General features: G+C 43.0%; 1 protein-coding gene across 2 annotated transcripts in view; it reads left to right on the top strand.

Moving 5' to 3' along the window:
- LOC126100099 (uncharacterized) overlaps window positions 1–11,713 on the top strand; it is a 148,179-nt gene extending 136,466 nt beyond the window's left edge. The window contains exon 6 of one of the 2 annotated variants that reach the window (XM_049910613.1): window positions 9,203–11,713. In XM_049910613.1, the coding sequence (XP_049766570.1) occupies window positions 9,203–10,011 (809 nt within the window). In that variant the 3' untranslated portion in view covers window positions 10,012–11,713. Of the gene's footprint in view, window positions 1–7,696 lie in introns of both variants that reach the window. The other variant, XM_049910612.1, reaches the window with a different exon arrangement.
- The last annotated feature ends 1,228 nt before the right edge of the window (window positions 11,714–12,941 follow it).

Below are 12,941 nucleotides of genomic sequence, written 5' to 3'. Positions count from 1 at the left end.
GATGCAGGGACGAGGGGACTGCAACATGGGGCTTTTCGGTTCCCCATATGCGCCAGTTCTGTTTATTGACGAAGCCGTCCAGGTAAAAATAAGCTTTGTCAGTAAACCAAATGCTGCCCACAGCCATATCGCCGTCATCAATCCTGTGCACTATATCGTTAGCGAATGTCTCTCGTGCAGCAATGGTAGCGGCGCTGAGGGGTTGCCGCGTTTGAATTTTGTATGGATAGAGATGTAAACTCTGGCGCATGAGACGATACGTGGACGTTGGCGTCATTTGGACCGCAGCTGCAACACGGCTGACGGAAACCCGAGGCCGCTGTTGGATCACCTGCTGCACTAACTGCGCGTTGCCCTCTGTGGTTGCCGTACGCGGTCGCCCTACCTTTCCAGCACGTTCATACATCACGTTCCCAGTCCGTTGAAATTTTTCAAACAGATCCTTTATTGTATCGCTTTTCGGTCCTTTGGTTACATTAAACCTCCGTTGAAAGCTTCGTCTTGTTGCAACAACACTGTGTTCTAGGCGGTGGAATTCCAACACCAGAAAAATCCTCTGTTCTAAGGAATAAACCATGTTGTCCACAGCACACTTGCACGTTGTGAACAGCACACGCTTACAGCAGAAAGACGACGTACAGAATGGCGCACCCACAGACTGCATTGTCTTCTATGTCTTTCACATCACTTGCAGCGCCATCTGTTGTTGAAAATTGTAACTACTGTAATTTCGAAAGTTTGTCTGCCTGAAAATGTACTGTTGTCCCAAGCATATTGCAACAAACGGTGTATTTCTATCGCTGCTCGTTTAGTTTTTATTGCCGTTTCAAATATACCGGTCATTTTTGAAACACCCTGTATAATGTTGCATAGGCGTAGTATCCTTCAAACCTTTGAACATCGGACACTCGTCGGCCTACTCCATGTGCTTCTTTTTAGGGGTGCATTTGGTCCTGACTTCATTTTTATGGATGAAGGTGGGCGACTGGGTCGGACTTCGTAGATGGAGGAGCTCTCGCAACGAGAGGATATTCAGCGAATGGACTCGCCTGCCCGTTCGCCATAGTTAAAACCCATACATCACGTGTGGTGTGCATCGTGATGACGTATTGCAGCGCGTCTATACGTACAGCGACCAGCCAGCAGTTGTAAACCGCGTTGGTGGAGGACGGAACGTCCTGCCACAGGAAGTCCTTATCAACCTTGTGGCCAGCATGGGAACACTTTGCAGGACATGCATTGCCGTTCCGTGGTGACCAAGCACCCTATAGAGAACTATGTCGTCCCACCTTTTGCGATGGCCAGCAAACAAAAAAATGGTTCAAATGGCTCTGAGCACTATGGCACTCAACTGCTGTGGTCATAAGTCCCCTAGAACTTAGAACTACTTAAACCTAACTAACCTAAGGACAGCACACAACACCCAGCCATCACGAGGCAGAGAAAATCCCTGACCCCGCCGGGAATCGAACCCGGGAACCCGGGCGTGGGAAGCGAGAACGCTACCGCACGACCACAAGATGCGGGCTATGTCCAGCAAACCATCGCGATGACTTCACTACAATTGTTGTCTTTGGATCAAAGTGTCACTTCTGTTCGTCTCATTGAGTATTTTTTTCAGTCACCTACTGTGCTATAGTGTAACCGTTCCTTTCGTGTATGGTACAGGTTTCATCGAGTCATGGTGCTCAGTAGTGGCACATCATGCGAAAGTTACTTTCGTCCTTAATTTTGCATACAAGCTTACTTGCAACATTTTTAGCAGCTAAGAGTTCTTTTACAGACGGGGAATCTAAAGCAACTCTTATTTCGCGAACGGTGCTCTTTTTATTGCTGGCCAAATCCTGGTCAAATACAGGAGATTTGTTCAAGGACATGTCAAGAGAACGGAACGGAACGTGATGCGACGGCACAGATAAATAATGGAGTGTTCATACTGGACGGAAAATCAACATGAACATCAGTTCGCTTAACCAAGTACCGAACGTCGATTGTGAGGTTATGAGATAGCATGTGTAATACAGAAAGCCGGCCGGATTGGCCGTGCGGTTCTAGGTGCTACAGTCTGGAACCGAGCGACCGCTAGGTTCGAATCCTGCCTCGGGCATGGATGTGTGTGATGTCCTTAGGTTAGTTAGGTTTAATTACTTCTAATTTCTAGGCAACTGATGACCTCAGAAGTTAAGTCGCATAGTGCTCAGAGCAATTTTAACCATTTTTGTAATACAGAAAGTATGAATATAATTTCCGAATTAAAAAACTAGTTTATTAATGGTCTAAGAAAACTTCGTAAGGGATGTTCCTGATCAATTTTCTATCATAACCGGTAGGAAGTGAAACAACATTTCAAACCGTCTACTTTCATTTGCTAACGACAATACACAATTTCAAACAAATGAAACAATTTTTATGATGGAGTACATGGACCCGTTCAACTCATCCAGTCGTTTCTGAAAGTATTTGTATGGAGTGTAGCCATGTATGGAAGTGAAACGTGGACGATAAATAGTTTAGACAAGAAGAGAATAGAAGCTTTCGAAATGTGGTGCTATAGAAGAATGCTGAAGATTAGATGGGTAGATCACGTAACTAATGAGGAGGTATTGAATAGAATTGGGGAGAAGAGGAATTTGTGGCACAACTTGACTAGAAGAAGGGATCGGTTGGTAGGACATGTTCTGAGGCATCAAGGGATCACCAGTTTAGTACTGGAGGGTAAAAATCGTAGAGGGAGACCAAGAGATGAATGCACTAAGCAGATTCAGAAGGATGTAGGCTGCAGTAGGTACTGGGAGATGAAGAAGCTTGCACAGGATAGAATAGCATGGAGAGCTGCATCAAACCAGTCTCAGGACTGAAGACCACAATAACAACAACAACATACCAAATAACGCCAGAAACAAAAATATCTTTCTCCTTCAGTACAGCTGAGTTACATCTTCAAAAAAGTTATTTGACAGAAACTGATTCATCAATTTATGTTCTTGTTTATCTACAATGTGGGTATTAGCTCTATTCAGTTAGTGTAAAACCTAAATCATTTTTCACTTTCAGGTATCTCTCTTGTGGAAGAACACTCTATAAAAGATGTCCAAGTCATTATAGAATATTTGCTGTATGTTACAAAACAAAGAAAAATAATAAAATAAATGTTAAGGAGAGACAAAAGCACGAAATCCAATACCCTCACAGCACCGTTAAACCTTGAGCTTGATGTTCTGTTGCGTCTCGTCCCGTTCCGTTCCGTTAACGGCCTGCGTGAACGTCGCCATGTTGGTTTTTCGTTCCGTCTCGTTGTGTTTCGGCAAGTGTGAATCGACCTAAAAGTAGGTTGTCTGATGGGAACACGGATCATTGCTTCTCGAGGGCTGTTCTCTCACCTTTCTGACGAAATACTGGTCCGACACAGCCTCCGTCATTCTACTCTAAGAACTATATTCTTCACTGTGCGATTAAAGTGCTTTGGAATCATTCTTCTCAGATCTCAAATCAAACTGGCATCGACCACCGACCACCGATATTCACATTATCGCATTTCGAGCTGAAGATTTTGAAATAAACCATGAAACTGATGGCAGTAAAACCCCATACGGGGAGTCAGCTATGGACAGCTAAATACGGTTATTACAGAATGAAACAGGAACGGAATTCTGTTACAGGATGGGCGATGGGGAAGGGATGCGGAAGAGGAAAGGTTTTACCTTTTGTATAACGCATACTCCCAAAACTGTTAGCCGTAATACTTCTTAAAAGACCAGAGGAGGACAAAATGCTGTTGGGAAACATTTTCTGCACATTCATTTGCATTTATTAGTGATTTTTGATATCAACCAATGAGGTTATTATAGGAACTACAACCTTAAGAGGTATTTGTTTGAAACTACGTATGAAAGGATTACACTGTTATTTAAAGGTACCGGCGTTGTATCGAGAGCATTGTCAACAATGTAATTGTCACCCGATGGTAGCATACCCTGTATGTGCTCAGTCAGCTGCAATGAGTTTCGGACATGGGGCGGACGTGCATCTTCATCATGGACAAGTATAAAAGACTACGTTGTGCAGAGAATATTTCTTAATGGTAACATTAATTTCTGTACTGGCAAATACGATCGCAACCGTGCGTGTATGTGTTCGCAGGCGATGCTGTAGCTTCAAGAAAACTACAGCTGTTGGTATTAGGAATGAATTGAACTTCAAGAGAAAGAAAGAAAATGGAATGAACATATTAACAGACTGAGTAGTCAACAAATGCCTTTTAAAATCTTACGGTATACTCGTACATCAGAAGGGAGATAAAGTTTAGGGAGGCCGAGGAATGTACGGGTGTCCCAAGAGAAAAATGGCAAATGTTTCTAATAAGAAGATGTATAACGAGAAGACTAGGAGAAAAAGATCAGTTGTCAAAGCTTCTAGGAAACTGGAATTCATCTCATTTTGAGTTTATTTTCCCAGTGCATGGCAGTGTGCTTAGTTCTCCTACATTCTGCTTTTTAAGTCATAAATTCATTTCTACTACAGACCGAGCAACATTAATAAATGTAACCTTCACTGCGTTACAATACAAAATCTTTTCGTTCGGGTTTTGCACAGTTACGACATAGATCTAAAGTGAACATTTCCTAGTGTCTTAGCAATTATAAGCACTTGATAATGGGATAACTTAGTCCCGAAACATGTTGTGGTATCGATTCATGAAACAGTTATACGATGGCTCCACAACAGATAATAGATAACCAAACTTTGATAAAACTACGTGGTATATTAACTTAGGCTCTTCATTAGAGGTGAAGCGATAAAACCTTGTTTTCGGTGATTAATGCTGTTTGGCTACTGTTCGCTCGTCATTGATTTCTTAGCTTTATTTCGCTAGTCAATAAATATGGACGTTCAATTTTTGTTTCTTTTGAACATACTATTCCATCTTCCTTTGCACCTACGCGGAGCCGAAATATGACGAGATTCACGGCTACCATCACTCACTAAAATTTGTCTAAGATGAACAGTTGGAACACGTGTAATGTTCTGAACCACATAATTCTCCTTTTTTATATACTTTTAACAGGTAAACCTATTAGCAGTATCGATATGGACGATGTTAACCGAAACAGGTGAGATGAAAATGCATGTATATGTATATATATATGTGTGTGCGCAGCATGTTGGTATTGGTGTGAAAAATAACTATATATTTTAATATTTAATGAGCGCATGTTTGTGTTTCTTTGTAAATGTTCAAGCTTCATATTGAGCTTTATGTGCAATTTCAGTGTATGTATTCTCTTTCTGACCTTTTCTTACTTTAGCAATAGCCCAAAAATCTCACTGAAAACCAATTTTTCATTAATTACGTTAAGAGGCCGCTTGTATTTGTGTGTGTTTGTGCTCTAAGTAACAGGTGAACAATTAATATGAAGAGCTTTGACTATGCTGCAATGCAATTTGTCTAGATAGCACATTTGTTTCAAATTACTGGATTATGCGAACTATTTTCTCTAGCTTTTCCTTCATCTTTTGCATTCATTAAGGCACTATAGCCATATTAAGATCTTGCTTCTTGTACAGAGCAATGGTAACTGGCCTTCAATGTTATTAATCTCCAAAAGTGTATCAGAAACTTTTTTTTGTTGATCACTTCATACCAAATACCGAGAAGACAAAAGTCATGGTTATAAACGAGAAAGGAGATCGGGACAGGACTGGCATCAAAATAGGTAGTGAGCAACTCGACGAATTAACTGAGTTTCGCTATCTCGGTAGCATTGTGTAGGAAAAAAATAGCTGCCTCAAGGAAATCAAGAGAAGAATAACACTGTCCAAGAGCTCCTTTCAAAATAAGAAGAACCTTCTACCGCAGAAGCACATCAGCTTCCTCACTACGAAAAGATTTGTGAAGACCTTTGTGCGGAGTGTCCTGACATACAGATGTGAAATCTGGGCGTTAGCAAAGAACGGGAACGCTCACTTTGAAGATGCGGAGAAATCTTGTTCTGGAGCAGAATTACAAGAACTAGCTGGATCAGAACTAGCTGGGGACAGAAAAACAAGTGAGATAGTTCTACAGAAAATAGGAGAGAATAAACTACTACTCAAAGTTATAGGCCAACGCAAAACAAAGCTTGTTGGTCACTTAATCAGGTATGATATTAGGATACGAAACGTTTTCTTAGGTAAGACTGTAAGGAAGCTACAGAGACCTGGCTTAGCATTCTGAAAGAACAAGAAGAAGAAGAAGAAGAAGAAGAGAAGAAGAAAATCGTTTCATTCCTCCATTAGGGTGTGAATGGGCTGTCAGACGTCATAAAGCGAGCTTCAGTCTACATATTTTTATAAATTACGACAGCAGAAGATTAAAATGTAGTTAAAAATAAGAAATAGATGTATGTAAAATGTGTTGACGAATAGAACCAAGTCAGGATTAGAGGGCTAGGCATTGCTGACGATGACCAGAAATTACTCCTGGTGGATGAGATTTGTAACTGGACGACAGATGACGTGCATTGTGATTACGACCCAGATGATCTCCAAAGGACTGTAAAAGGGCTAATCCAGTTGCACGATCGAGAGCAAAGGTTGATCGACGTCATCTACGATCGCAGCAGATACTGGCATACATAAAAGGATCAGTGAGTGGGCACGCAGGATGTATAGTAATATGGATAGCAGAATACTGATATAGGTTTTGTGGGACAGTTGGAGTTATACGTGATAATATTACGAATATTAGAAGTGCAGTGGCAGTTGTATATGAGTAACGAGAGACGGAGACCTTTTTTACGAACGGGAGGGAAAATGAACTATAGGCGAAATGAAGGATAGATTTCGCTAAGGATTTCTGAATTAGGAAGCGGGAGTTGGTTAAAGCTACGTCGGGAAATGATATGTGGTGTGTGGAGGGGAAGAGAAGAAGGCTCAGGTTGGATGAGAAATGAGGAAGAAGGAATGAAGGAAACGTGTTTTCCCACCGATGTAGTTAGAGACGGAGCACGAGATCGGTTGGGAGAACGATGGAAAATCGAAATTTGTTGTTCCTTTATCAAACGAACCATTCCGGCATTTGGGTTAAACGATTTTGGGAGACCACCAACGAATTGTTTGGTGACGGTTTGAACCACCTTCCTCTCAAATGCGACTCCAGTGTCTTAAACACAGTGCCACCTTCCTCGATGAGCAGGGACACGGTGTGATTTCGCTGATGAAGTTTATTGGGTATGTAGGATTTCCGGAGGTGAGGCGGTTGGGAACTCAATCAGCTGCTATCTCGAAAACCTGTAATCCATACGATCTACTGTAAATTTTATCCAGGTACAATTTTTATCCACAAGTTCATTTCCTTTTTGTCTCTGGGCATTTCCACTTCCTTGGTGCTTTTAGATTCGCCCACTGTCTACTGGCTTTCAAATGCTGAAAGACTTTTTGAGGATCAGTCCTCGATTGCATGTACGTGTGGTAACAGCATGCCGACGACACCTCAGTCGCCTGTTTACGTGTTTAGCTTCTCTGTTTACCTCTCTCTTCAGGGCGCATCCCTATTTTATTTGTAAGTTATCACTCACTCTGCTACTCTGCATGTACAAAGAAGGTGATGTGAGAACTGTTAGCTCAGCTAGAGGATGGCAGTGCATGTGAGCCACTCAGCTAAGGGAGGAGTCTCTCCAGTACGGACAAGCATGCCGACAAAGACAAATATTTTCAGGATCTACGATCGGCGATCGCCAAAACACCAGCGACTCCTCGGAGGCCCTAGTGAGCTCTGGAAGAGATGTTCTCGGTCACGACGCTGATTCTGCGCAGCGCTTCATCATCGTGTATGCGGACAGCGCAACCGGAGACAATACTATCAGTGAAAACGATGACGAGAAGCCTTCGGCGAAACATGTGCGTTCAGCGCTGCAAAATACGAGCACTTCCGACGTCGCCGCCCAGCAGAATCACACTGCGACTGCTACTCGGCGGGCTAGAAGGGGCAGGGTAACTATATACGACTACATCAAAGAACGCGACCCCGAGAAGATGGCCAGAAATTTCCCAGAGTCGTACCTGATACAGGAAATTTTCAACTCGTCGCGAGCTTTGAGGCGTAATGATGATGACACGGATGATCTCCAGAGGGCGGCGGAAAGGGAATTCCAGTTCCTCCACAAAATTGGTGGGGCCAAGAGCCATCATGGTCGATCTATGTTAGCAGCAGATGTGGTGACCTCGGATTCTGGTAATAGGCGAAAGACGTTCTACAAAGCTGGAGTGGTACTGCCAGACTTGAGCTATCCTACAAGGCACAGTGGAGTGTCAGAGACGTCTAGGCAGGGGGGTGGCGCTGCTCTCCCTGGAGAAGAACCAATTATCAATCGAGGCTTTTCGACAAGTTATAATGGAAACAGAGGTACCTACAGACCGCATTTCACATATGTTGAGAATAAAGGAATGGATACCTCCAGGAAAGGCCAGTCCAGCCATAGCCACAGATATGACGATCGTCCTTTGATTTCCACCGAGGCAGAGATTTCTCATAATTACTCTGTCTCGTCAGTCAATTCTGCTTCACAAGATTCTCCACACCCTGTTTACTACCCACCCACTACGTCATACTCTAATCAGACGCAAGCGGTTGTACATGCTGTGTACAACGAAGCAGGGCGCTCGAATGGCCATAGAGAGCAGTCTTCGTTACCAGGTGTCAGACCTCTAAATCCACAGCAAGGAGGTAACCTGGGAGCATACGACCTACGTGATTTGCAGGAGCCTTATAATCATCAGCAAGTACCTTCAGACGCATACTCTAGGCCCCAGGAGCATTCCAGATCACGTTATGTACCGCACCCAGTTTATTACAATGGTAATAGCTACTCTGACGTTAATGAGACTCAGGTGGCTCTAGATTCATCATTTAACGGAACAGACAATAATGGGAACGGAGGGCAGTATCAATTGTTCTACGACAGCTCTGTAGCTTCCTCGCATTTTGGAATAATGGCGAATACTCAACGACGAAATAATGAAAGGGTGCCGACTAGGAACTACTTCCCAGAAGGCAGAATGCCGGTTGTTGTTGGGGATGATGTTGCCTATAGTACCCCACACAACAAGTATGGTGCACTGTTTTACAAAGTTGACTCAGATGGTGATGGAAGCCGCGGTACTGTTAGTGACCACAGTATTTTTAGGGTCAGCTCTCAAACTGTCGCCCCACCCCACGTTTCAGGCGGTTTCTACAGCAAGGGGAGCACTGCCTACAGCGACCAGTCGACGCATTACGGCGGCCACCCGTCGGGCGTCACCAACGTCGGAGGGTACCCACCTGTGGCCATGCAGTACCTACAGGACATTGCCAGAAGAGCTGACACGCCAGCCTACAGGCAGGCCGGGAGCAAGGAGGCAGTCATTCTCAACAACCTGATCGGCAGGAGCGCTACGTCGAAGGCCAGATCACTCGAAGCTCCTGCTGGCGAAGCAGGTAAAGTTGCAGTTCCAGAGGGCGGATCTGGTGCCAGTAAAGAGGAGCTGGTGGCGGAGACGGTGGCTGCCGGCTCCTCCAGAGACGAACACGCGGCAGCGGCCGAGACCGAGGCTGGAGAGGCCAACAGAGCTACTCCTGGAAACCAGCGGTCGGTGGTGTCGCTGAAGGACGGGCCAGCGGAGTCGTACAGCGCCATGTACATCTACCCGGGGCGCCAGGCCAAGGCGGCGTCTCCCAAGGCCGCCGCGATGCCGCAGCCGCAGGTGGACGGCGGGTTCTTCTACAGCTTCCACCACCCGGTCATCCCAGTGGCGGTGCAGGTGGCGCAGCCTGTGGCAGCCGACGCCGCCGACGCCGACGCCGCCGCCGATGCCAAGGCGCCTCCGCGGGGACTCAGCGTCTCACAGAGGGCGTCGCTGTACGACGCGGTGCCCGTCGCTGCGGTCCACGACGCCCAGGTGCCGCCGTACCTGCGTGGAGCCGTCACAGACCACCAGACCAAGCCCGTCTTCATACACTACGACCCGGCCGATGCGGCTGCTGCTGCCAGCTAGGGTACTGCTGGACGACCTCCCTTCCTCACAGAATCCGTACATGTCCATTATAATTATCCGGGCTGTTATGCCGTGGTCGGTTGATGAATTCTGTGTCAATTCCCAACGTTTCGTCCCCGTCTGCGGGAGACATCTTCAAGGGGGCCTGTAGCTCGATGGAAGGTACAACAGACCCACTGGCTCGCTACTGACAGTCAACGTTGGGAAATGACACAGAATTCATCAACCGACCACAGAATAACAGCCCGGATAATTATAATGGACATGATATTTCCGGCCGTGGAAGTCTACATTGTAGTAACAATCCGTACAGTGACTAGATCACCTCCAAACGCACTTACCACAAATTCTGCACAGCATCCAGATAATGAGGTCTCACTTCTCACTCGCCAATTAGGCATACATCTGGTGTGTGCCACAAAAAAATATTCTTTACGTAAGAATAATTTTTGATGACTCCACATGACTATGGGACTGATTAATACGAAGTGTCAAGACATGAGCAGTGTCAGAATAAAATCAGAACTGAAACTTCTCATATATCAAGTGAAAAACATTTTGTCCTGTCGCTTATGTTGTAGATAGAGAAGTACATTCTGACACCCACTTCGCTTTACTCTGTGTCGATGTGGATGTGCAATAACTATTACTTGTCTTTTGAAACTGAGGCTTATTTTTGTTTCCATCCAATTGCTTTTTGGTATCTTCAGTAGTAAACAAATAAGATAAATGAAATATTGTTAACTTGAATATTAAAATTGTGTGAAATCTTATGGGACTTAACTGCTAAGGTCATCAGTCCCTAAGCTTACACACTACTTAACCTAAATTATCCTAAGGAGAAACACACACACCCATGCCCGAGGGAGGACTCGAACCTCCGCCGGGACCAGCCGCACAGTCCATGACCGTAACCCCCCTAGACTGCTTGGCTAATCCCGCGCGGCACTTGACTACCATTGTTTTTTTGTTGAAGTATATAGTGTCTCGCGATAGCACTTTTGGGTAAACTTAACATTCAAATGACTTAAAGATATTTCAATCCTAGATGTGTAATACATCCTAGCAGCATTTGTACGTTAACTTAATACAGATATTGCATACAAATATCTTATTGTAGATATGAAATGCACTGTACACACACTTCTAAGCTAACTTAACAAATACATCATATATAAATAATATGAAATCTTAAGTCGACCTAAAAATTCTACTATGTAAAACTAAAAACAAAATGCTTATAGTTAAGTAAATACTTACTTCCTGTGTAGACCAATGAAGATACCAGAATGGTTAAGTGAAACAAGTATGATTATAGACAAATATAATATTCAGTTGCAAAAGACAATTAAAAGTTATTCTTATCTACAAGGTAAGCAGGATAGATCTAGCAATTAAGAATGCCTCCAAATATTAACTATACCATTTAAATGGGACATCTGCGCTATTTATAAACTTGATTGTTACTTCATAATTTTCAGTGGCAGTGAGCACCTAATAAAATATAAAATGCTGAATTTCTACCTGCACCACATCAGCAACATTTTGTTGTGTATTTGTTGGTATCATTATTCTCAACATCTCGGCCTCTGTTACTGTCTGTTGTTAAGAAGTGAATATGGAACATATTTTGCCACTAATGAAGATCATTTTCTGTAGCATATTTTTACTATTCTCGATAGTGGAATCTATTATTCACGTGTTTTTGTATCATTTCTTTAATCAACTCCTTGTTCCGGATGTAAATATCACTGAGACGCACATACCACAATGTCTCGCAAGTTGCTCCCTCTGATGTCTGCAAGAACTTCGAGGCTCAACCTAGAAGACATGATTTGATGCATTTGCATAAATTTCATAGTACCCATGATAGCATCTTTACTCGCTAAGTGACGGGGAAACTACATAGCGAAGTCAAGTTGCATATTTCTTTGTTTCAGAACTGTCTTGGATGAATGATTATAGAGCAAAACGAATACTTGTAACTTCATTTGATGTTCATACCTTTGCACACAAAGACAATCATACAGCCACTTTGCGTTTTTTGGCTGCTACAGAGTATACTACTTACCTCCATGGTTCTTAACTGATACATATAACAGAGGTAACGAGAACCGAGGGCGATGTGGATGCAGGAAATATGTTGACTTAACATTTTTAGAAGTACGTAACTTGCTGACTCTGTCGTAAAAGTTGTCTGATTTGCACGTTCCTCTTCAATATTTCTTACAAATATTTCTTAAGTTAGTTACAGATTTAGTACCTTGAATACAATTTATACTGTTTTCTCAATTTTTTGTAAGCTCGTTACTGTAAAGCTATGGTAAACTGAATGGTATGGAGGGACAGTCTGTGTCTCTAGAGTTCACAGGCGATTTACAAAAGACTGCATTTGATTGCATGTAATGTTACTGTGTAACGTGTGTCAAACTTTTAAGGTGACGATTGGTTGGTTATTATATAAAAATAATGGTCTGTGACAATAGACTTGAGCTTTATGTGTACGTAAGCTCTTGAAATGCAGTGTAAGAGTTTAAATAATGCAGGTGTATAATCTTCCTGTTTTAGTAAACTTATTGTTAGCTGTAAGAAATGATGTGTAAAAGCGCATAAAGTCGCTTTACTACAACCCACACATCTGCTTAGGCTTTGAGCAGACTTTGTAGGATCGTCAATTTAAACCTCAGTAAATGCACAGCATACTTTTTTTGAATTTCTCTATGTGCCATTGTTATGATTTTTAAAAACTGATATTGAGTAATTAAAAACCCGAACAATAAAATGAGTTTACAATTATACGCTTTATTTCAAATTACCATAAATAAAATGTACATGATACACTCTTATTGATGTAACCCTTTGAGTTTTATTTTGATTCTTATGTGGACTGTATTTGCACTGTCCTTGAACTATCAGCATGTCTTAATATT

Source organism: Schistocerca cancellata, chromosome 9, assembly GCF_023864275.1.
Source record: "Schistocerca cancellata isolate TAMUIC-IGC-003103 chromosome 9, iqSchCanc2.1, whole genome shotgun sequence".
Lineage (NCBI taxonomy): Eukaryota > Metazoa > Arthropoda > Insecta > Orthoptera > Acrididae > Schistocerca > Schistocerca cancellata.
This window is presented reverse-complemented; position numbering and strand designations above follow the sequence as displayed.